This window comes from Leptodactylus fuscus, chromosome 5, assembly GCF_031893055.1.
Source record: "Leptodactylus fuscus isolate aLepFus1 chromosome 5, aLepFus1.hap2, whole genome shotgun sequence".
Lineage (NCBI taxonomy): Eukaryota > Metazoa > Chordata > Amphibia > Anura > Leptodactylidae > Leptodactylus > Leptodactylus fuscus.
The window spans coordinates 145,512,778-145,539,245 of NC_134269.1; the positions used below are offsets into that span (position 1 = coordinate 145,512,778).

Here is a 26,468-nt window from a genome sequence, read left to right on the forward strand (position 1 = left end):
AACACAATACAAAACAAGGGAATGCGGAGAGGTGAGGAAAGGGTTAAGACAGGACTGGGGCAAAATAAACTGGAACCCACCTCAAACAACCAGATAGTGCCAAGCAAACCGAAGTGAAGGACAGGGCGGAGTAGAAGTGTGGAGGGGAGAACCAAACTCACACACAAACAATCACTCAAACTCCTTCCTATACAGTAGCAGCACAAGCAAAACACCCCTCCTCCCTGGGCCACGAATTTTAGGTTGGGACCACAAAAACCAGCAACTATTGGAGCTGCCCTCTTCCTGATAAAGGCCCCAGAATCCTCCCATAGGTTGATGGCAATCCTTAACACCTGAGGTTCGATTCCTGGAACCTCAAGTATGCTCAGAGGACTGACACTACATACAAAACCGATGGTCCAGTGGCAAAGAAATCCCCAGCAGAACACATGAGCCCAGATCAAATCCCCAGCTGACACCTACACCAACATATACAAAAATAAGGTCATGACACTCTCCAGTGCTGCCTCCATCTTTAGGAACAGGTCTTCTTCCGGCGCTGGCTTCAAACTTCTAGGCTTCGGGCAGCCGACTGCGCATGCCTGCTGGCCACAGGAAAATGACTGCTTACAATACTGTGTAAGTGGCCATTTGTTGTGGCTGGCAGGCATGTGCAGTCAGCTTTGCCCTATGCCCGAGGCCTAGAAGTTTGAAGACACGAAGAAGACCCGTTCCTGAATAAGATGGAGGTGGCACTGGAGAGTTCTCTCGCAGCATTGGGGATGCCCCCAGTGCTGCGACAGAACTCATTTGCATACCGATGAAAACCGGATTATATACCGAATGGCGGCGCGGAGAAGACATCTAAAGGTAGGAGAAGAATAGCCTTTCTTAAGGCTATTCCTACGTGGTAGGCAGAAAAAAAATTAATTTTATAAAAAAATTAATTTTAATGATAGGATCCCTTTAAGTTTGTTTGGACCATTTTTACCATTCCTCATATTTTCAGGCTTATGCAATACTTTCAGGTTGTAGGACTGTCACTGCTTTTCCAGGCAGACCCTCCCACTTCCTAGCAGTCTTTCATTCACGCCCAGTATACTTATATATAATATACAAAAATTATATAGTTACATATATATGCTCTGTTTGCCTGCCATTCATGCTATGCCTCATGCTTCTGCTCATTGCTATGATCATATGTTTGAGCCATGTGCTGGCTTGTCTGGTGATCAGGACATTCTCCCACCTCCTCCTGGCTGCTCTGGCAGTCACTAAAGTTTATATAAATGTTGCTTTCATCAGTGATGACAGTATTTCAGCCCAGTGTTTGTAGAATAAACAATGCCAGTGTCATTTATCATTTATTGTTGTTCATCTTATGTTGTATTATTGCAATATGAAGCTATTAGTGATTTTTTTACATCCTAAAATGTAAAAGCATAGAATTGAAAGAAGGTGTACTTTATTTTTTTCACAGATATATCCCCACCAATGATAACAACTTCCAGTGCTAGGTTACAGTGGAATATGTTACTTATTCAGCATTGAGGGGTCAACAGTATTGCCCTATATGAATCCCGTATGTGAGTTATAGAAATTAGGCAAGAACTGCTGTGGCATGACGGCTAAAAACATAATCACACCGTTTCAGGCCTTGCCAAAATCACATATAAGTGAATGAGGCCTAAACAATATATGTTATCCGAGAGAACATTAGAAAATGTGAACATGAAGGGGGGATATTGTGGGCAGAAGTACTGTACACTCCAGTTGACAGGAGTATTCTCTCAGCTGTGTGTATGGTTGAGGGGGTGTACATATTCTGCAGACAGGCTGTATGGTATCATTAATTTGCAAAATGATGCTGTCTCTGTCTGGGACTGCTGGAGCAATTCCTAGTGCAATAGGATGCACCTTTTATGGTCTGATCTTGTCAGGAATATGTGTGTCTTGGCAGGTTTTTACCACTCTGCCGTCTCTGAGTTCTGTTTACACTTGTTGGCAAATAGTTTTTGCTAAGTTGCCTACAGGCATGAAATGATGAAATGCACGGCATGATTGATCATTTGTACGGTACAGTATATCTGATGTTTATTGCATTATAGTCTGTGGATACAAAATAATTCTATTGAGTAAATAAAGTGTACGGCAGTTTTTCTAAACCATTGTGATAAAATACTGGTCTGTTTCAGATGCACAAAAGAACTGGTAATACAGGTTGGTAAGCAAAGTTTCTGTAATCCTATTGCCCCAAGTTACATTACTGTGAACAGATTCCCAGGCGTGCCATGAAAGTTCATGTTGTCACCTGGTAAAAGTACAGTGTTGGCATTTATGGGAGAAAAAAAAATGAGCTGGTTACAATGCATGCATACTACCATTTCATTCAGACATGGAACTTGTGACCCTATTGGGACCCTGCAATGATCAAACACTTATCCCCTATCTTGTGGATAGACAATAGTAATGTTTTGTTAGTGGTATCCCTCTTTAAGTATCAGTGGTGGATCCCATGATAAAGTGATTATATACTTTCAGAGATTGGATAAACACCTTTATAGGGGGTAACTTATCACTGTGAAAAGCCTTTTATAAAGGGCTAATCTTTACAGAATCTCATCTGTATATCTGCTAAAGATATATTTTCTATCCCCTTAAAGTCCTTGAGATGACCCTGTCACTTTATGAATTAATTTATTGTTTTTACGTTTTAGGGGGAAATATTCTCTCCCACGTTCCTGCAGTTCTACTGTACGATACAATACCTATAATACCTTTCATTCTTGTTTAACCATCAGGAGGCTGGGAAGAAACTGCTGAGCATTTTGCTTCTCCTTCTCATGGTTTTGGTGCCAGTTTCTTTTACACCTACACTTTTCTGGGATCTAGGGAACAGCTAGCATTTAATCTTTGCCTGAGGCCACGCAGTAGATTACAGTCACCGCCTCTGCATACATTCCCTCTCTATGTGTAAAGATGTTGGCATCAAAAGGCTCTTCGTAAGAAACTGGACTCACACAGGAGTCTCTCTGGAAACTCATGACTGCTTCTTGAAGAGGATAGCCATCTCTTCTAAATATAAAGTAGTTTATCTTATTACTGGCAACATATAATATCATATAGTAGTAAAAAGCCGACATCATAAACCGAAAGCCCATGTTCACATGTACAGATTCTAGGTATGATGTAATCTGCTGACTTTCCACAGTTAAAGCAAATGACTAAGGCAAAGAAAATTCACATTAATAATAAATATGCTGCAGATTTTAAAATCCACAGTTCGCATTTGCTGTGGACATGTGTGAACATCATCAAACTATAAACTTTTGTAAAGCCTCTGTGTATCATAAATGATTCATGATGTAAATTAACCATTGGACTCTGATCACATATGATGACTGAAATAACCAAAGCACATTGAATATGATCATGATGTCCCTAAATTACTGTATTTAGAGGGGCTTAGATTTAAAAAAAAAAAAAAACAGGCTGCTATTTGGATTATTATCTGGCCTAAAAGCATTCATAGGCTTGAATTTCACTCTTTGAAAATGTGATCACACTGCTAAAACAGAATTCTTACTTTCCGTGGACAACAAGCAAACTGACATAATCTATTGCATGGCTGTTTTAACCATAGGGTCAAACAGTGTACTTGCACCCTATGGTATCGTGGCCTCACTGGAACAGTGGGACCAGTGGTGAACCTAGACCGCAAGAATGGAGGGGATAAGGAGCAGATGTAAAGACTGCACAGACAATGATAAATCATCATTTTCTGTGTATAACTTCTATGTGATGGGGTTGGGGGGGTAGTGAGGAGTTCTGTCCATGTTATCCCCTGTCGTATCAATCAGAGAGCATACTATACCTTTGATCTCTGATTGTCACATAGAGGTATAATGTAATTCCCATCTGAGGTTAATCACAAGGGTAGTCTTCTGTAATACTCCTCTGAACATAACTAGGAAGTTATTGGCGCTGTGGCACACATATTTACCATTGTTGAGATCACAGCACCAAGAGAACTGCACCAAACACACAACACATTTCACAGAGTCATCAATAAAGTTTACATTTAACTCTGTCTCTGACCTGTCCATAGCTGATCTTTATAGAGTAAAATACGTGACCACCTCTTTAGCGATATCTGTTACACACTAAAATAATAGCAATAATGTGATGTGAGTTTTTGCCTTCCTCTGGATCAATACTGTATGATGTCTTGATGGATCCTATGAACTACATAACTATACATTTACTGTTATTGTCAAATATACATGAAAAGTAATTTATAGCACATATGATACTTCTAATTGTGTAAATATCAATTTTAAGTTGTAATTTGTAACAATTTCACTGATTTTACATTTGTGAGTACATGGAGGACATCTTGACTGTGTGAAGATGACTGAAACAGTGACTTTACATGAAAGGAAGACTCAAGGCTTTTTATTTCCTACTAGTGTTTTGTAGTTTAGGAGCAAATGCTATATATGAATCTCTGTTCACTTATTCAGATGTTTATTTAAGACTAGGGAAGCAAAGTAATAACTCACTCCTCAATCTCTTTCATGGAAGATCAGCAATGTGTTCTCCTGTCTAGATATTGCTTGTAGTAACTGAAACCTTGTAGAGCCTTATGTGACCCAGTAGAGTAAATTAATATTTCTTAAAGGGATAACCCCACTAAAGTATTAATAGCACAAACTGATACATAATCACTAATGGGTCGTTCACACTACCACCACTGTCTGCTCAGGGGTCTCCGTCCTAAACCTCAAGGGCGTTGTCCGTATGCAGCCTCTCTGCCTGGAAACCGTTTTTTTTTTTGTTTTTTTTTTGCACGGACACAAAGTCCTGCATGTACGTCTTTGTGTCCGTGAAAAAAAAAAAAAAAAACACTTTCCAGGCGGAGAGGCTGCATATGGACACTGGCGGAGAGCTTTAAAAACCCATTCAAATGAATGGGTTTTAAAGCTGACTGCTGGCAAGCTGTCCCCTGTCCAGTTTTCCTGGGGTGTAGGATGAAAACCCCTGGGTTGACAGCGGTGGTAGTGTGAATGCTCCTTAATATGGCAGTTCATATAAACCTGCTAAAAGGGATCTGGTCCAGAATACATTGTTATACAGCACTTTTATACATATACTGTATGCAGTCATTGTGTTAGGCCTGAGCACCTGGGTAACTTCCAAGAAGGTGTCTGCGCAGCTCAGCACTTACTAATGACAGAGAACCTTTGTGTATGTACTCAACTATAACCCACGTACAGAAGAAAGCTTACAAATACATACTCTATTACTTTCTGCTAACTTGTCTCAGCCTAAGGGTAAGTTCACACAGGGTTTTTAGGATCGGAACCTGAAAGCCGTTGCACTGCACAGGCATCCAGCTGTGCACTCTGCTCCGGATTAGGCCCAATGAATGGGCCTAGTTGGGGGGAGGGAGTTTCTTCAGGCTGAACTGCGAGGCGACTCGGCCTGAAGAATCAACATCTCGCTTCTTTTTCTCCGGGAGCCGGAAGAAATGGCTCCTGGAAAAAAAACCTCAGCGGCTCCCTTTGATTTCAATGGGAGCCGTCTTTTTGCTCAGGGTTTTGAGGCGGATACGGCGTGTGAACTTACCTAACATAGCACATTCCACCAACTATGTTCACATGTGTGTTGGAGGTTCCTTTAGGAGCTTTTGCCGCAGATTGTATCAAAAATAATGGACATGACTCCTTAGGATAGGCCATCGATATTTGATTGGTGGGGCTCCGACACCAAGACCCTGCACAGATCAGGGGGCAGAGCAGGCAGCACTGACTGCTGTATAGCAGCTGTGCCATAGTGCTTTACTTCTATTGAAGTGAATAGGTGTTAGACACTGGATAGGTCACTAGTATGAAAATAAGCAGTGAACTCGGAAAACCCCTTTTTATTTGCATTGAAACATATCATTTGTCACTTTTATTGAATTAATAAAAAATAGGAATCCTCCAAATATGATTAATTCATTCAACTTCTAGTGTTAGCAGTAATGAATCTCCATGTTCCAATGGGTTTCTGATTGAAACTGTACCTCAAACACTTTTACCACATTTTATCTGTTTTTGATATGGAAGTGAGGGGTGGATTGTTAGAAGAAAAGTTGTCCCCCTGCTGGAGTTTTTCATTGTTGAAAATGGATTCAACTGGTGAAGGGAAAAAAGTTAGTCATACTATGACGCCCTCTAGTGTTACAATTTAAATACATAAAAATAACCTTGCTACCAGCAAATGAGTCCTACAATTCTTGCCATTTGTGCAATCAATCACTGTCCTCAGCAGTCACATGCCATATATGAGGTCAGAGGATAGTAGTTGTGTCACTTTGTATGTGATGCCACCACTGCAGGACCAGCGGAGTAACAGCACTGTACTGGTGTGGGATTTATTAAGTAAGTACTGTTTTTATTACTTGTTACTGGTAGGCAAAATCAGTTTAGGTGGCTGTAGTACTCAGGTGCAGGCTGAATGCTCTTTCAACTGACAACTTGACCACATATAGGCATGCACACTGGTCTCAGCCAAGCACATATATATGATATTAGAAGGTAAAGTAGAAAAAAGTTGTCAGACATCTCTGAGAACAAATAACAGGGCATATGAAATCCAAGATACAGTGTTGTGAAAACATACCCTTTACAGATTTCTTTTGTTTTTCCCTTTGTCATAGTTTCATTTTTCAGATCATCAAAGGAATTCAAACAAAGATAACATAAGTGAATAAAAAATGCAGTTTTTCCACAATTATTTCATTTATTAAGGGAAAAAAGCTATCCAAACCCTCCTGGCCCTATGTGAAAAAATAATTGCCCCCGAAATCTAATAACTAACTGGCTGTACCACCTTTGGTGGTAACAACTGCATTCAAGTGGTTGTGATAACTAGCAATGGGTCTTTCACATCTCTGGGGAGGAATTTTGGTTCTCTCTGTTTAGCAGAATTCCTTTAATTCAGCCATATTGGACGATCTTCGAGCATGACTGATTTGTTTAACATCATGCCACATCATCTCAATTGGATTTGTAATGTTTTCCAGGCAGATAGATGCCAGTGACTTTGTTTCTTCTATGTTCTTGAATTTCTTAAGATTGCGGCATAATGTGTCGCTTTTTTTTTGCTTGCCATAATGTGTTGCTTTTTGAGATCATTTAGCCTCCTTCATGTAGTCAGACAAGTTTCTATTCTTCATTCTATTGCCCATCAATATTAGATCTATGGGGTCTGACAAATGGGACCCTTGCAGATCTCTGGTAATGAAGCAGCGCTGCTTTTGCAAACTATAGCAATGAGTGTAGATACTGGCAGAGGGAACCCTTTCCCTCTTTCTAGTCACTTTACATGCCGTGGTCATTATTGCCCATGGCATGTAAAACGTGCCATGGATCTTAGTTATCCATCCCCAGTTGTTGCTGCAGGGACCCTGCTGTGTGTGCCCTTGCGATCACCATCACAAATATATTCGTCATGGAGCATGAATTGCCCCTTGCTCAATATAATCATTTAATTGACAGCATGTCCAGGCTAAGTGTTTTTCTGCTCATGGCCTTCATATTCAAAACTGAATAAATTAAGATCTTTTGAATATTTGGTTTCCATCTTTTGATCATCAACTTCAGGAACCCCCACCAATCCCACGAACGGAGGGTTCCTTTCTCCTATCTTGATGGAGTAGCAGGCCAAGCATGTGTACTGCCGCTCTATTTATTGGATACCCACCAATCAGGAAGATATCCTCTATCGATAATGTATAACTTCAAGTCATGGTCCAGTCACATGGCGCTCTTAACAGCAGCATAGAAGTTGGAGCCCCCAATGCTTTTATTTATATCGTTACTGGTAACAACAAAACCATACAGTGATAAAATAGCCCAAATGAATGTGTTTGACTTAGGCTACGGTATTGTCTCTGATGACAGACCAGAAGAATGGAAAAATGGTCCATCTAACGGCGCACACTAGCAGATCCCAAAGGGCTACATTAAAGGTATCCTATAATTAAAACTCAATTTTTTTCTGCCTACCATGTAGTAATAGCCTTAAGAAAGGCTATTCTTCTCCTACCTTTAGATGTCTTCTCTGCGCTGCTGTTCGGTATATAATCCGGTTTTCGTCAGTATGCAAATGAGTTCTCTCGTAGTACTGGAGGTGGTCCCCAGCGCTCAAACAGCACTGGGGCGCGTCCCCAATGCTGCGAGAGAACTCTCCAGCGCCGTCTCCATCTTCTTCGGGAACGGGTCTTCTTCGCGTCTTCTTCTGGCGGTGGCTTCAAACTTCTAGTTTGAGTTTTAATGTTAGGATCCCTTTAAGTATCAGGGGTCTGTTAGTTGTCCCTTAATTTTTTTTACACATATTGCTGGATGAAAAAAAGTTGGGCTTACATAATTTTTTTTCACATAGGATTCCTGTTGGACCTTGTGCCAGAGGTTCCAAATGGAGAGTCTGACACAGGTGGGAATGTAGCCTTACTTATTCAAGCCCGGAGTTTGGCTTGCTGCAGCTGGGAACACTGTGTAATTACATCATTAAAATGAGACTTTTCTTATTATTATTGAATTGTAACTCCCATGATTATATACTTATGTCTTCTTTCATATGCCATGCATTTTGTGACAATGTATTGCCATTCATACAAGTAGAACTGGGATTACTATCCTACTAATATTATAAATGTGAAAGTTTGTGTGTTTGGATGTTTGTTACTCAATCATGCAAAAAAGGCTGAACAGATTTGGATGAAATTTGGCACATAGATAGTTTGTAACCTCGACTAACACATAGGCTACTTTTTATCACTAACATAGCTTCACAACTATTATGAATTTATGTTCACATACTATATTAACTGCTCTTGGAAGCAGGCTGATAAAGCCAGGTCTGTTATCTCTCTATGTAAACACACAGCTAACCCTTAGTCCATTGTGTGCATGCATTTGCGTATTATCTGATATGCTCCAAGCAGAGTGCTGACACGCTGGATGGGAAAACACCTTTAATGCAAATTGGCAGTTTGCCAATTTTAAACATGCCAGGAAAAAGAAAATCTAATTTGTCACAAAATTCTAAAACAAGAGCTATGAAGGTAGCCAGAAGTTAACAGAGTTCGCTAACAATACACTCATTATATGGCGTCCCAGCGAGCTGCTGAGATGTCGGAACAATCACAGACACAACGCGAGGAATGAGTTCAGCAGCAGGCCAGTTTGACAGCTGCCGAAACGCCGGAGCAAGAGGATCATCAACACCAACAATGCGCTCATTATATGGCATCCAAGTGAGCTGCTGAAATGCTGGAACAATCACATCCACGGTGTAAGGAACAAGTTCAGCCGCAGGACAGCTTTAGAGCTGCAAAAATGCCGGAGCAGGCAAACCATCGGCGGCAGCAATTTGCTGAATATAGGCGAATCATTGACGCCAACAGAACGGCAGAGGCATATATATATATATATATATATATATATATATATATATATATATATATTCTTTTGGCTGCCTGTTTTTCAACAGTTCAGTGTAGAGTGTGGTCAGTGATAAGGCTGACGCTATCTACAGACTGTTGTAACACCACAGAGTCATACGATTGCAAGTATACTATTTCTTCATTTGTAACTGTCAAGCAACCTTTATGTAGTTTGCGTGCAGCATTTTTTACTATATATTAATATCAATAAAACTAGGTTTCAGGACATTCAGGTCAGTTTGGTGAATGCCCCCTCCACCATGACTTTTTTATTCATACTATATTTTGGCTGTGTTCCCCAAGCTTTTAGCTCATGTTTGTTGTTTGGGCTGAGAATGCTCTTTTCTCATTGATCTATTGTATGGTATAGAGTTGTACAGGTTGAGGGTTCACATTCAAAATACATGTTGGGAGATTTTTATGTACTAAGTGTAAGCCCAAAAACGTGAAAAGTTGTTGCTGGACAAACACATGGCAGTTGCATGAGCAAGTAGATTAATTTGCAAGGAGGAGGCAGAGGTGTCCCCAGCATGGGTTAAGGGTGTTGGGGCTGTAGGTGTAGGAAGTATAAAGGGAGGTTAGGGAATCAAGATGACCCTGACCAGGTCAGTGATGCCAGAGAGTCTAGCAGGGGGAAGATTAGCCTATTGTATTCGGCAATGAAGGCTGCAGTATCAAGTCTTATGATTAGAACACAATGACATAAACACAAATAAGTTTTATCCAAAATGACCACGCCCACAAATTTCACAAAACACGACCTCCTAGAATTGCCATTACTCCATGTCTACAACCATGCGGATTTTGTTTTATTTGGTAGTCATGTTACTTTTGAGCATTTATAATTTCACTGAACTCTTTTTGATTGCTACGGGTCCTCGGACAAAGCATTAGCCTCACTACAGATGTGACCTCTGCATCAGCGCGGGTGTGATGACGTAAGTCATCAGCGCGCACAGTGAACAGAAGAGAGGATGCCCGGCAGCTCTTCAGGTAAGTATATTTATGTTTGTGTACTGTCTGGGGAGGGGGCTACTGTGGACCATTTGATGCTGTGTACAAACACCTATCAGCCAGACCAACAGGGAGTCACTAGAGCTGTGAAGGATCTCAAATACTTCCTACAGACCACAGCAGAACTAGCAGGCCTAAAACTAACAAAACCCATAAGACAAACCAATAAACAGTCCCACAAATGGTTCGACAGCGACTGCAAGCATTACGACGTTCCCTAAAAACAGCCTCCAACCAAAAACACAGAGACCCCAACAACAAGGAGGCGAGGGAAGCCAAACAAGAGGAAGATGAGACACATGGACTATTAAACCACCCCCTATCACCCAAACACCACTAAGCCCCCCCCATCAACTGTCTACCCCATACCCACACACCCCAAACAAGAACGACGAGACAAAACAAGAAAGACGAGACCCTAAGGACACTCAAACCCCCCAACCCACGGACCCCGTAAAACGGATCCTGTGCAATGTAAATAGTGAACATTAATTGTTCAAAATAAAAAAATGCAGAGACCTTTACCTTTCAGTACAATCTCTGTAAAGCCCCATTCACACGACTGTAATTTGTGGGTCCACAATTATGGATACACAGAGTTTTAAGGTTAAATTGCCGTGTTGGCACTCCGCGATAATTTATTGAGTTTTGGGTTGCAGTTTCAAAAAGGTTTTCCATCACTGCTCTATGTAATCCTCTGGCATGTTATACTGGGTGCAGATGCCCGTATCTAATCCTCTGCTGTGTGATACTGTGTGCATGTGCTGGTGCGTGTATCTCAGCTTGGATATCAGTGTTGGATTGTACATGTGGAGTGACTGTGTGTCTGGCAGTTGGAATATGAGTGAAAGCCTTGCAGGTTTGTATTGGCTAATGGGGGGGGGTCATTGTTTTGGGAAAGCTGTATCTCAGCAATACTTTTTATATAGGGAGAGATTTGACTTTCAGTTATCCTATTTCATGAATTTTATTGTTTTTTCACAGATTTTTTTGGGCTGGAAACAGAAGGAGAAAAAAATTTGCTAAGCAAGTGTTTCTGCAAACCACTGGAGCAAAGCACGTTAGGGAGCCTTCACACAGAGTAAATGCGCGTGTATTTTTGCAAAATACACATGTAAAAATAAGACTCCCATTGACTTCAATGATATTTTTTACACGTGTAAAAATACACCTGTAAAATGTCATTGAAGTCAATGGGAGTCTTATTTTTACATGTGTATTTTGCAAAAATACACACGCGTTTACTCTGTGTGAAGGCTCCCTTAAAGTTCCTGAATCCTCAGACTGCCTACGTTATTACTATGCGTGCAAGAGAAGTGAAATGTAAGGCTAAGTTCACACGGGGGGCGGATTTTGGCACAGAGAGTGACGTGGGGTCACTCTCGGGTCAAAACCCGACTTTCGCGCGTAAAGCTCAGGCCCGCACTGGCGTGTGTCTGCTTCCTGACCTGCTAGCAGAAGTACCGTATGTACTTCTGCAGTCTGAAATGAACAGCATCACCAAGCTCCTGCCGCTGCTGGTTTCCTGCAGTGTTAAACGCCCGTAACGACCCATTGAAATGAATGTGATCTGTTTTGAGCGCTCACATTCTGACAAGTGTATAAGTGCCAGAATGCGCCCCCGTTAACTCCGTGTGAACTGGCCTTAAGAGTTACAGCGGAGATGGCCTCTGGAGATATGTCCCCCCCCCCAAAAAAAAAAGAAAAAAAACTGTGCTGAAAAACTCGGCTTATATGGTATATAAAATTTCTCCTTGCCTAGTGGGTCTAATGATTCATAAATAATAGCACCATAAAAAGGAAGGAGGTAAGTATGACACTCAACATAATAACCACGTACAATTATGAAGAATTTACAAAAAAATATTTTTATTAGATCATACAAAATTGATTAAAATACATATATATGCAAGGACATGAAGATGAAGGTAGCAACAAGTGCAAAAGTGAAATTGAAGTAGGTAACCAAATCAATCCGGGGGGGAAAAAGCCGCGACAGTCATGGCAGGCGGGCTTTGACCTGAAAAAAAGCCAGCAAGAAATGAGGGCTTCAACATGTCAAAAATCAATAAAAGCCTTAGGCTATGGCCTCACTTTGCAGAAGCGCAGCTTCTTTTGTTGCAGATTTTGCTGCGTTTTTTTTGAGCCAAACCTAAGAAAGGCTACAAAAGGAATGGGAAATATATAGGAAGCTTCTTATACTACTACCTTTGCTCAATCCAGTCCTGGCTTTGGCTCAAAAAAACGCAGCAAAATCTGCAACAAATGAAGCTGCATTTCTGCAATGTGGGGCCTCAGCCTAAGAGACCTAACAGGTAGGAATGCTTGTAATGGAGCTTTAAGGGCCCGTTCACACGGGCACAGAGGGGTGGATTATGGCACGTAATACATGTCATAATCAGTCCCCCTCACAATGGTGGTGTATGGAGACCGCCAAGCTGCAGCATGCCACTCACGGAAAGAAGAGGCAGGCTGCCCTTCAGGCGTGAAAGTCGGGTTTTGACCTAAGAGTGATGCGGCTGTGCAAAAATCTGCCCCACCGCCCTCCGTGTGAACTTAGCATTACATTTCACTTCTCTTGCACGCATAGTAATAACGTAGGCAGTCTGAGCATCCAGGATCGTTAACGTGCTTTGCTCCAGTGATTTGCAGAAACACTTGCTTAGCAGATTTTTTTCTCCTTCTGTTTCCAGCCCAAAAAAATCTGTGAAAAAAACAATAAAATGCATGAAATATTATAAATGAAAGTCAAATTTCTCCCAATATAAAAAGTATTTTCTGTTTGTGCTTTATGCGCGACCAAAGGACTGGACCGATCTTCACTAAATTTGGCACACAGATCCGAGAAGGTTTAAGACCAAGTCCCAACTCGCTCGAACATACCGTTGCTGAGATACAGCTTTCCCAAAACAATGAACCCCCCCATTAGCCAATACAAACCTGCAAGGCTTTCACATGTACTCCACATGTACGATCTAACACTGATATGCAAGCTGAGATACACGCACCAGAACATGCACACAGTATCGCACGTGCCAGAGGATTAGATTCATGCATCTAATAAATGCACAGTGTGGGCATCTGTACACAGTATGACATGCCAGAGGATTACATAGAGGATTAGCTACATGCACTCTGTGGGCATCTGCACACAGTATAACATGCCAGAGGATTACATAGAGGATTAGATACATGCATCTAGTACATGCACACTGTGGGCATCTGCACACAATATAACATGCCTGTGGATTACATAGAGGATTAGATACATGCATCTAATACATGCACACTGTGGTGGGCATCTGCACACAGTATAACATGCCAGAGGATTACATAGAGGATTAGATACATGCATCTAGTACATGCACACTGTGGGCATCTGCACACAATATAACATGCCTGTGGATTACATAGAGGATTAGATACATGCATCTAATACATGCACACTGTGGTGGGCATCTGCACACAGTATAACATGCCAGAGGATTACATAGAGGATTAGATACATGCATCTAGTACATGCACACTGTGGGCATCTGCACACAGTATAACATGCCAGAGGATTACATAGAGGATTAGATACATGCATCTAGTACATGCACAATGTGGTGGGCATCTGCACACAGTATAACATGCCAGAGGATTACAGAGGATTAGATACATGCATCTAGTACATGCACACTGTGGGCATCTGCACACTTACTTCTTCACTTGCTATAGTGATAAGGATTAGAACGCCACATGCACAAGCACAAACACCTTCCTTCTTCAAGGCACAATCACAGAGCACTGACACCAGCCAATCACAGAGCAGTTATGCCAGCCAATCAGAGTGCACTTGCAGCAGTGAGGAGAAGCCGTCATAGATCATGTCCTCGGTGCTATAGAGGAGCCATCTTTGGTTTGGGCACAGCCTCGCCTTGTAGCTTCCAGTGAATGAACCGCTGTGACGTGTCCAGTTGTGGCACCGCTGCGCATGCGCTGGAGTCCAGGGGCTGTGTGTGGTGGGTAGGAGGGTTCAGTAGTGCTCCCTGTACGCCGGCTGCAGTTAGTGCTCCGCAATGTGACACCCTCTTGTCTCTGGCAGCCTCCTGTGCCCTGCTCTTAGTCTATGCTGCCCAGCTTTCTTACCTTTGTACCCTGCAGCCTGGGTGAAGTGCCATCACTACTAGCTCTTATTACCATAGTGCAGGAACTCTGGTCTCAGCATGCCTGCATCTAGTCCCTGGAGAATAGCTGCTGGCCTTCTGGCAAACCTGCTGGCATCAATCTGTATCGTGTTCATCAATAAGTGGATCTATGTCCATCATGGCTTCCCCAACATGAGCCTTACACTGGTGCACTTTGTGGTCACCTGGCTGGGATTGTATCTGTGCCAGAGATTTGGGGTCTTTTGCCCCAAGAGCCTTCCTGCCTCTAAGGTGTTGCTTCTAGCCCTTAGTTTTTGTGGATTTGTGGTCTTCACCAACCTGTCCCTTCAGAACAACACCATAGGGACCTATCAGCTGGCCAAAGTTATGACCACTCCTGTCATCATCCTCATCCAGACCATTTGGTACGGAAAGACGTTCTCCCTCAGGATCAAGCTCACCTTGGTGAGTGCAGCCTCCTATTTTGTATATTGAATTGTCATATGAAATGACTTTGTGTTATTTTGTATTGATTCCAATCTGAAATACTGTTGGCAAAGTCCTGTCACATGGATGTTTCCACACCAAAATGATGCACACATTCCAACTGGTATATAGTCATATGTGGATAAAGATATGTCCGTCATCTGTTTCCAATAACAGCTCAGCTGGGCTCTTATACTCCAGCTGTATAAAACTACAACTCCCAGCATGCATATTTGCTCTGCTGTTCTTGAAGCTCCCATGGAAGTGAATGGAGCATGCTGGGAGTTGTAGTTTCACAGCAGCTGTAGTGCCGAAGGTTGCTGACCTATGCACTGACTACACCATGTTGCAATATGGGGCATGTTATTTTTTTCAACATAAGACTGCGTGGTACAGTTTTGTAAAAACTTTGTTGGCAGATATGCAAAACATCAGGCCAAGTTTAGTACAGACACTAAGCCAGCTGGACATGCTGGGAGATTGAATCTCAACAGTCTATGGGAATTTGACTGCAGATATACAAGCGAATGGGAGGTAGTGGCTATAGTGATGTTTAACAATGATGGCCTATACACATCATACATCATAGGTTGCTTCCATCAGCCTCAGTTGACCTGAAAAAGCACCCAAGGCGGGGAAAAAACAAATTGGTGGAAATATATTTTGCCTGGCGTTCTGCATGCCAGTGCTATCTATACCTGAGTTATTAGGAAGCTTTGGTTCTCCCTGTCATCAGAATTGAAATCTAGAGTCTGGAACTGTTGTGAATTTTAGTTATAACTCACAATGAGCTTTCTCGTGAGTTATATCAGGTTTGTAGGGACATGACACCTTTACCAACCTTCATAAAAAATGGCAAGGAACGATGTATTGTAGACGCATCTGAAAACTGGCATAAAGGGCTTATTAAATCTCCCACCGCTCATTCTTCATTGAATTAAAACCTTTATCCAACGAACTGCAAGGTGTATGGGCCTTCTTCCAGAAGGCAGCACCTAAAAAGGTGTGCTCATGACTTAGCAAAGTTTTGCCCACTGTATACCAGATATATAGAAGCCTCTCTCCAGTGAAAAACAGTGAAAAAACGGCAGTTTGGCCCTTTTGACTATTTTTCCCGCTACGGCGTTTACCGTACAGGAAAAATATTTTTATAGATTTGTAGAGCGGGCGATTTCGGACACAGGGATGCCTAACATGTATGTGTTTCACAGTATTTAACTACTTTTATATGTGTTCTAGGGAAAGGGGAGTGATTTGAATTTTTAATACTTTTTAAAAAAATTTGTATTTTTTTTTTACTTTTAAAAAATATATATATTTTTTTGCATTTGCGATGCATTGCAAAGTACCGTCACTTCTATTGCAGGCTATGTATCATAGCCTGCTATAGGAGCAATGTAATGACAAGCCGGGGAGCCTTCACAAGGCTCCCGGCTGTCATAGTAACGTGACGCTGACCCTGGAGCTTACTCCGGGTGCCGGCGATCACCAGGAAAATGGCGGCGCCCACGCGCTGCCGGGAAAATGGCGCCCCAGTCAGCTTTGACCTAGGTGCCGGAAGAGTTAATGCCTCCGATCTACTGCGTAAAGCAGTAGACAAACGGCGGCTATGGCGGCCGTTCCGCTCCCGGGCAGCCGCCATAGTTACACACCCGGGATGCGCTGTACTAGTACGGCGGATGTTGGGAAAGGGTTAACAATTAGCTAACATTTCCAAGAACTACTATTCCATCAGCCCCGCAGGTATTCAATGGAGCAGCAAGACACATGCATGATCACTATTTTATTCAAAATCTCCCCTTACCATTGTTGTGCAGTTAGGAGGAATTGGGGGACCCCTATCTGGTGATAAGGTGAAGGTTCTAGCAGTGGAACAACCCACTATAGGTAAGAGAGGATGTCACTATAGGTGACATTTATCCCCTAAGTCCTACGATAGTAACATAGTAGTACAATATAAAACTATAACTTTGCCAAGTTGCACACTTTTTTTCATGTAGATTTGTGTATATGGAAATTCATGTGAACGTATATTTCAAATTCCATCTTGCGATGAAAACACAGAAGTCTTTGTACATTGTATATTCCGTTATTCACATAGGAGGAAAAAAACTTAAGATCTTGCAGAACTACTTATAAAGGAATCTATCATATTCTGTTATGGTATTTACCTATGTGCTGGAAAAAGATAATGTTGCATTCAGATAGGTAGACCTAATTTATTTCTTTTTCTTGTGTCTAAAGGGCCTATGAGAGGTCCTCCTTTGCCAGATTCCTGTAAAGGTGCTCCTACACTGTCAGTAATTTTCTTCTGCAATGTATGAACAGGATTGAAGTCCTGTTCTCAACACTGGCACATCTGGTTGCCCCATCAAAACAGATCTAAACCCTTTGATCAGTTACAGTATATAAATGATATTTTAATGATATACATATAATATTTTTCTTGCAGGTCCCTATTACGTTGGGTGTGTTTCTGAACTCTTACTACGATGTGAAGTTTAACATCTTGGGAATGGTGTTTGCTGCCTTGGGTGTTCTGGTCACATCCCTTTACCAAGTGGTTTGTAGCTCTCTAGTTGTTTCTTTTATGTGTAATAAATCGTACTAATATTATAAGTGTGAAAGTTTGTGTGTTTGGATGTTTGTGAGTTTGGATGTTTGTTCCTCAATCACGCTAAAACGCCTGGACGGATTTGCGTGCAATTTTCCACAAACATAGTTTTCCCTTAGGATTGAGTCACAGGCTATTTTTGGTGCCACTAAACATGGCTTCCTAGCAGGAGACTCACAAAAGCAGGACTCCTAGCCCCAGCTATAGACTCACACACACTGCCTGGCATTTCCTGCCTCAACCTGCCTGCACACTCCTTACTGTCACCTCAGGAGTAGCCCTCACTCTACTCACTCACATTTACATATAGCTTTCCACTATAACAGATCACATTGTCTGTATTACTACATACACAATATAACACATTCACATTGTCTGTATCACTACATACACAATATAACACATCACATTCACATTGTCTGTATCACTACATACACAACACATCACATTGTCTGTATCACTACATACACAATACAACACATCACATTGTCTGACACAATACAACACATCCCATTGTCTGTATCACGACATACACAATACAACACATCCCATTGTCTGTATCACGACATACACAATACAACACATCCCATTGTCTGTATCACGACATACACAATACAACACATCACATTGTCTGTATCACGACATACACAATACAACACATCACATTGTCTGTATCACGACATACACAATACAACACATCACATTGTCTGTATCACGACATACACAATACAACACATCACATTGTCTGTATCACGACATACACAATACAACACATCACATCACATTTGCTAGCCCCCCAAACTTTTTAAAGCACTTTTACAGTTTCACACGTCTGTGTCCGCCCAATTCTCCAATCACCGCAGACGAAGTCGCGGGTAAAAGCTAGTTATGTTATATAGCAATATTTTTAGACTGTTTGAAACTACCATAATTTAGTGGTAAATTTGAAAGGAGTTTTTTTTTTTTTAGGATTTATATTCCGACACTTGCGACCCCTGCTGATCAGCTGGTTGAAGTGGCCACAGCACTCTCCCTATGATATCTGACACGCTGTATTATGCTGACCTTCAGTGATGAGGCCGCTGTGCTCTCTTCAACCAAGTTGATCAGTGTGGGTCCTAAGTGTCAGATCCCCACCGATCATGTAGTTGTGACTTATATACAGTAAGTCCTGGAAAACTTTGGCACATCAGGGCATAAATATAAAAATATCACCAGCAAAGTGAACAGCCTCCTAGTATATAGTAATTCCAGCATTAGAGACAACACACATATTCATTTTCTTCTTTAGTAAGGCTCCGTTCCCACAGAGTAACACACCGCTCATTCTGACAAGTGTTACGTGTCAGAGTGAGGCGCTTCATGTGTGCTATTGTCAACCCTTATATTTACAGTCCAATGTAACTTCGTCCACTGGTTAGTCGGCCTAGCATAAAAGATGTCATTGGCCTGTGCATAGTCTAATATAAAAGGCCGCGATCGACAGTCTGGCATATACACTTTCCCCGGTAAGTCAGTCCACAGTCCAGTGTAAATGCTTTCTTTAGTTTACATGTAATGATGTTCATTCTAATGTTGGATTCAATGCTGATGAATTTCTGATACCCCCTTATTTCTCAAACTACAAGGCCCCACAAGGGTCCTGGACCAGTTCTTACCACTTCTCAATCATGCTTGATAGTGGCATTGTGTGCCCTATGGTCTGCCTTGCTGCCACCCAAGTATCTTTCTACAGAAATCAGAAGTACTGTTTGTTTCTTAGTCTGCTAAGATCATGTATTTTAGGGTGAAACTAAAAAGATGTTGTGTTTTCCTTCCATCTATACATACAGTATATGCTCTCCACAATGCAAAAGTGTAGTGGTTTACATAATTTACCCTTTACCCCTGTATCTTTATTTGGTTTCATCTACTCTTTGGATTTTGCTTTTATTTGTAGTGGGTTGGAGCCAAGCAACACGAGTTACAGGTAAACTCTATGCAGCTGCTGTACTACCAAGCACCTTTATCTTCGGGTATGCTGCTGTCCGTCATACCTTTCTTTGAACCTATGGTTGGTGAAGGAGGAATATTTGGACCATGGTCACTTACAGCCGTGGTAAGTTTTATCTCTGTTCAGATGCATAAATATTACAGTAGCTATTGGAACTAGTCACATGTTCTTCTCTCTTTTTTTTTTTTTTTTTTTTTTTTTTTTTAAGGTGATGGTGATTTTGTCTGGAGTCATTGCGTTCACTGTAAACCTGTCCATCTACTGGATCATTGGCAATACTTCCCCTGTCACGTATCCTTTTCACACTATTTTTCTTTGCAATCGCTAACATTGTTAAGTAGCTCAGGAAAGGGATATGAAGAGCTGTAGCTTATACACCTTGTAATTATAGGAGTTGGAAAATATAAAGAATAATATATATTTGATCCGTGCTCTGCTACAATGGCTCCATTATGAACAATGACCTTACTGGGAACAGAGCCAAAAAGCTTTTGGTCTTGTAAAGATGGTCTGTGTAATGGGCAGATTTACCAGCCTAAGACCATATGCACACAACTAAGTATGCAGATCAAGACTCTTCCAATGGAGGGGGGGGGGGATTGATACTCCATTCCAATGATTATAGATCAAGTCCTATCCTGTTCTGTGGCATTGGAGCGGAAAAGAAACCCCCATTGAATTCAACATGGGACAGATGTCACTTGGATGTCATACAAGTGAATTCCACTATGAAATCAGTCTCCCCTTGGTGTGCACAACTGGTCGTGTGCATGTATCATAAATATAGTTGTATTTGACCTGGTAAACTCGGCTGATACACAGAACTTTTTTTCCGACTGGAACGTAGCTGTATGTAACTTTCCTAACCCTTCCAATTATAATGCTGCTGGTTCTTAACATTTTCTGAATCATATGCTCCTTGGACAAGATGGCAAACTGCTACCTAAAGGAAAATGTTGCCTTAGATGAAATGACACAAATTGAAACAAATGTCTCAAACCTTTCTAAGAGCCTATTCAGACAACAGACTTCCTCAGCCATGCACTGTCCATGATCTGTGAAAGAATAGAACATGCTTTATTTTGTCATGGATTAAGCTTCTGGGTCTGTTTTCACAGACCTGATTCACCCAATGAGGCAAATGGGTCTGTGGAAAAGAAATTATTGTACCCATATCCATTAACCACATGGCTCATTTGTGCTCAGAGTGTTACAGATAGATGCACCTAGATGGCTATCAGCAAAAAAGATCCTTGTAGACTAAAGCATAAGAAACTGCTGGACAGACATTGAGCATGTGCTTTTTTTTTTTTTTTCTTTTGTAACTCCCATAGAAGTGATTATTGAGAGCCATGTGTATGTGCAGCCACCTCTCTACTCATTCTCTTCTTGGGACCCCAGGTCTGGAGATAGGTGCTATCAGTCATCCGTGTATAAACTGGAAACACTTAAAAAGGTCTAAACATGCCTTGTTGGGTACTAGAGATTATGACTGTATTTACACTCAGTAGATATTATACTCTGCATAGTGGGTCTGAAATCGGAAGTTTTAAAACCACATTTTATGTGCAGATTTAGCCAGTGAATTCACGACATTGTACCTTATGTGTGGATTCTGCACTGAAAATCTGCAGGACATCCACTGCATATAAGCATAAGAGAGAATTACAAAACGATCTAAAAGAATTTTTTTTTTTTTTAGGCTAAGACCCTGTGTGTTGGAAAAGTTGCTTCTTTTTTTTTTTTGCTGCTAATTTTGCTGTGGTTTTTGAGCCAAAGCCTGGAAAGGAGACAGGTGTTGTACAGGATATACAGTTTTCTGCAAGGAGGTGGGGGTGGGAAATATATACTGTCCTGTCCCCAGTGGTCCGTGTCCTCTGCTGCTAAAACCGGGGCTTCTTCTGGTGGAAGTCCTGGCCTCACATGACCGATGAGGCAAATCAGCGGCTTCAGTAAAGCAAATATTTCCGATTTCTTTTCATGCCACATTTGACTTTAGCTTAAAAAAATTTTAAAAAAAAACTGCAAGTCTTCAATAAAAAAAAAAAAAAAAATCAGTGTTTCAGCAATATAGGCCCTTATCCTTTTGTAAATCTCTTCCGCATCTCTTGAAGTATACCTGCTCTAATGTCTGTTTTCTTATGTTAACCTTTATTGCTTTTCTGATGATTATCCTTAACTTTAGCTTAGCTACAATATGTTTGGGCACTTCAAGTTCTGCATCACTCTTCTAGGAGGATACATCCTGTTCCAGGACCCTCTTTCTCTAAATCAAGGCTTTGGGATAGTTTGCACAATGCTTGGTATCTTGGCTTATACTCACTTCAAACTCAATGAACAAGAAGTTAACAAAAGTAAATTGGTTCAGAGACCCTAATTCTTGCCTCTTAAGTCAGCAGTTATTGAAGCCAACCCTATAAGAATAAAAGGACAAAAGGAGCATATACACCGCTTCAGCATAAAGTGCATACTCGGCGTGCCAGAAGATGTATATGACCCATTGACACAATGCACGTGTCACTATACACTGTTTTTGAGTTGTGTACATTGCACTTGTAAGCATCTCATTTTTCTTATAAATGGTAATGCCAACAATTAACAGTTTACTGATGTCAATGAAGGATTTTTAAGTACATTTTTTAAAATGGAAATGTTGTGTGCATTAAGATGAAATGTTTCTACCTGGTAACAGTAGATTCAGTTCCAGACAGCAAAAACATATTGGACTCCCTGGAAAAAAAACCTTTGAAACCTCTATGAGTGCATATTCAAAGTGTATTTGGAAGGACCCCCAAATATTCAGTATTCATATTGAATAAATGTGAAGGCTTTTCATAAACCCGTCTCAGAATATTTTGTTTTACTGTAAGGGAGCCTTCACACGGAGTTACGCTCTGCTCATTCTGAACTTTAAAAGTCGTTCAGAATGAGCGGCGTAAAATCCAGCTCCCATTGATTTCTATGGGTTCCGGCATATGAGCGCTCCCCATTGAAATCAGTGGGAGGCTTTTTTTTCCCTATTGCTTTCAATGTGATATGCGCGTATCACATTGAAAGCAATAGGGGAAAAAACCTCCCATTGATTTCAATGGGGAGCGCTCGTGTGCCAGCACCCATAGAAATCAATGGGAGCTGGTTTTTACGCCGCTCATTCTGAACGACTTTTACGTTCAGAATGAGCGGAGCGTATACTCTGTGTGAAGGCTCCCTAAGATTGTCAGATTTGATTGAAAAAATACAACTACGCTAATGCTTCAGAATTTCCATTTTAGGGGTTTTCTGATATTTGAGGACTATCCTAAGGATAAGTGGGGGTCCAAGTCAAGGCATCACCCCAATACAAGTGAGACTGAGCTGCAGTACTAGCCACTATAAAATTGTACGGATCTGTGTCTGGTAAACCATGAAGAAGATTGGCAGTGCTGCCAGTCAGGTAATACCCTCAACATCTCCTACTCTCACATATTGATGGCAATATCCATAGAGCAATATTTAAAAAAAGAAAAAAACAAAAAACACGCTCACTGCCATGAGTGAAGTTGTCTCTGTGTAACCGGAAAGCCATCCTTTTCATTATTATGACCATGGTATGTATTTAGTACTGTGAAGCATACCACCACTGGACCCTGCAATGGAGATGTGTTCTCAGAAATCATGCCTTTAACCTGTACTCTGACAGATGGAAATGAGTTCTAAGGCTGGGTTCACACTACTGTTGGACATTTGTTATGATTGTGTCCATTTAAAAAAAACCAGACAATAACAGATACTAACTGATGCTAATGTCTTTTTTTTTTTTTTTTTAACTGTTCCATTTAATAGATCAATTAAAAAAAAGGACACATTAGCATCAGTTAGTGTCTATTACTATCAGTTAGTTTCTGGTTCTTTAATGTCCATTTTTTTTCTGCTTTCTGAGCATGAGCAGAAAAACAATGGACAGTAAAAAAACAAACACTAACGGACACCTGTCTGTTACCCATAGACTTTAATGTTAAAAAATAACAGATGGGCACAAAAGTCCTGCATGTAGGACTGCGTGTATTCCCTTCAGCTTTAGCTTCAGTTGTGCACTTTGAATACATTACAGCTGGAGGAGAAGAGGCATTACTCATCTCTTGCAGAGTAAACTCTCAGTTTCTTCCAAAAGCAGGAAGGGGTGGGACTAGGCAGGGTCGGCGTCACATTCCAGCAAAACCAAGCAAGTGCCAGGGCCCCAAGCTCCTGAGGGGGCCCACTGGGCTGCCAGGTGCTGAGGTTTTTTTGTTTTTTTTTTTAAATAGCACCCCACCGACTGCCAATCTGAACAATACCCTAGATGCCTTCAACTCCATCTGGTCCCCTTGGTACATGTACTGCATTTTAAATGGTCTCTGACTCTAGATCTTCCTTTCTTCCCCTCTCGTTTCTGTTTGTCTGTCTCTCCCTCTGTGTGTTCTGCACCTTCTTGTTTGGGGATATTACCCCCTTCCATTCACTCTGTGCTTATGATTGTTCTGTTTTCTACACTGTTATAAAACAAAATTTCAATAAACATTACAGTTAAATAAAAAAAAAAATAGCACCCCAACCTGGCGCCGCCATTAATACATCTTTTACTTTTAACTAGATTGGTGTCTTCAGGGGAGTTATTAATTTAAAGATGTACTTGGGGGTATTCTGCATTATGGGGGGCTATATATTTTATAACTGGGGGTGGCAGCATTATGGGTGTGCAGATGAGGACAATGTGGGTCAAGTGCCTGGAAAATTGAGGAGCCAAAGATGTCTATGCTGCAAACTTTACAGAGACTGGAAGAAGTGGCCATGGTGGTCCAGATGAAAGAGACATCACCTGTAAGGGTGCATTCACACTACTGATATGCTGCCTGATTCTGAACGTTAAAACACGTTCAGAATCAGTGCGTATAAAGCAGTTCCCATTCATTTCAATGGGAGCCGGCATACGAGCGCTCCTCATTGAAATGAATGGGCTGCTTTTTTCACTACGAGCGCTCCCATTGAAGTGAATGTAAAGTGCCCACGTGTACGGCTCGGCATGAGCAGAGCTAGCCGTACACGCAAGCACTTCCCATTCACTTCAATGGGAGCGCTCGTAGTGAAAAAAGCAGCCCATTCATTTTAATGAGGAGCGCTTGTATGCCGGCTCCCATTGAAATGAATGGGAACTGCTTTATATGCACTGATTCTGAACGTGTTTTAACGTTTAGAATCAGGCAGCGTATCAGTAGTGTGAATGCACCCTAAGTCACTAAATGATACTGTACTGTATTCACCTAAATTGTCTGTAGAGCCCTGTGTAGAGCTGATATATAGCACTATATAGTGACCATATAGTGATAATATCGGTATACTTAAGTTAAGCCACTATGGGACATTATACCTTGTGAAGGGGCTGCTGTGGGAGATTATACTGTTGGAAGGAGCCACTGTGTGACATTTTAGTGTGTTTAAATGGGGCATTATACTGTGTGGTGGACAGGAAAGGGGGCGCTATGCCATGAAGGGGGGGGGAACCCAATTCAAAAATATGCTATGGGACCGAATCTTATCTATTTATGTCCCTACATATATTTATTATACCCTGTCTGTGTATATATTTTTATATGTAGCTGTGGGGCCCACTCAGTCTTTGCATTGAGCACTTCCATTAATACAGATAAAAGCGTTCATTGCACTGTTAACAGAATCAGGCCCTGTTCACATGGTGGAATCTGGTGCTGATTTTGCAGCGGATTTCACCCTCAAATCAGCGGCAGATTCTTCCCTCATTCTGCCTCCCATTGAAAACAATTAGTGCTGGATGCTGGAAAAAAAAAAGTCCTGCTGGATCTTGCCGTGGATTCTACAGCTGATTCAGAGGCCGTAGCTTGAGAGTCCCCACTGGTTAGACCCATTTTTTTGGACCTAATTAGAGATGAGCGAGTACTGTTTGGATCAGCCAATCCGAACAGCACGCTCGCATAGAAATGAATGGACGTAGCCGGAACGCGGGGGGTTAAGCGGCCGGCTGCCGTCAAAGCGGAAGTACCAGATGCATCCATTCATTTCTATGGAGCGTGCTGTTCAGATCGGCTGATCCGAAGAGTACTCGCTCATCTCTAGACCTAATCAGTGGTGGAAAACCGCAAGGACCTGCTGATGCTTTATATCCACTATGGTAAGCCAGGAGACAGAAAATAAACAGGAATCCGAGATAGATGTCTGCCTAAAATTCCTCTTTACTTTCTGATGTCTGAACAGGTTCTATCGACTTGTATGAAATGGACTGTATTAGGGCCTGTGCACACGTAAATGCGCACTCATTTTTACATAATACACGTGTAAAGAATACACATGTAAAAATCAGACTCCCATTGACTTCAATGACATTTTTTTATACGTGTAAAAAACATGCCAAAAAATGTGCGTTTTTTTGCATACGTGTAAAAAATGTCATTGAAGTCAATGGGAGTGTTATTTTTACATGTGTATTATATACTCGTGTATTATGCTAAAATTCTCTCGCATTACACATGCTCTTTCACGTGGAAACCCACTGATCCCTCCAACCTTATTGAACATGGGGAAGAGAAAAGTCTTCCTCGCAGGACTTTTCTTTAGCCGATTTTAAGCATATCATGGTAACAATAGTGTGAACCTAGCATATGGGGAGCCTTCACACGGAGTAAACGCACGTGTATTTTTGCTAAATACATGTGTAAAAATAAGACTCCCATTGACTTCAATGATATTTTTTACTCGTGTAAAAATACG

The 26,468-nt window shown here is 41.4% G+C and overlaps 1 protein-coding gene across 1 annotated transcript; it reads left to right on the forward strand.

Moving 5' to 3' along the window:
* Positions 1-14,485: 14,485 nt before the first annotated feature.
* Positions 14,486-22,532, forward strand: SLC35E3 (solute carrier family 35 member E3). Its single transcript, XM_075276314.1, has 5 exons — positions 14,486-15,084; positions 17,558-17,668; positions 19,659-19,817; positions 19,921-20,003; positions 21,903-22,532. The coding sequence occupies exons 1-5, from the start codon at positions 14,698-14,700 to the stop codon at positions 22,087-22,089; spliced, it is 927 nt and encodes a 308-aa protein (XP_075132415.1). The 5' UTR covers positions 14,486-14,697; the 3' UTR covers positions 22,090-22,532.
* Positions 22,533-26,468: the final 3,936 nt, after the last annotated feature.

Excerpts from the sequence above, each read along its gene's own strand:
- SLC35E3 (XM_075276314.1), top strand. The coding sequence starts at position 14,698 with ATGCCTGCATCTAGTCCCTGGAGAATAGCTGCTGGCCTTCTGGCAAAC. Across the intron at positions 17,669-19,658 it reads TCACATCCCTTTACCAAGTG|TGGGTTGGAGCCAAGCAACA; the intron begins GTTTGTAGCTCT and ends TTTTATTTGTAG. Across the intron at positions 19,818-19,920 it reads CATGGTCACTTACAGCCGTG|GTGATGGTGATTTTGTCTGG; the intron begins GTAAGTTTTATC and ends TTTTTTTTTAAG.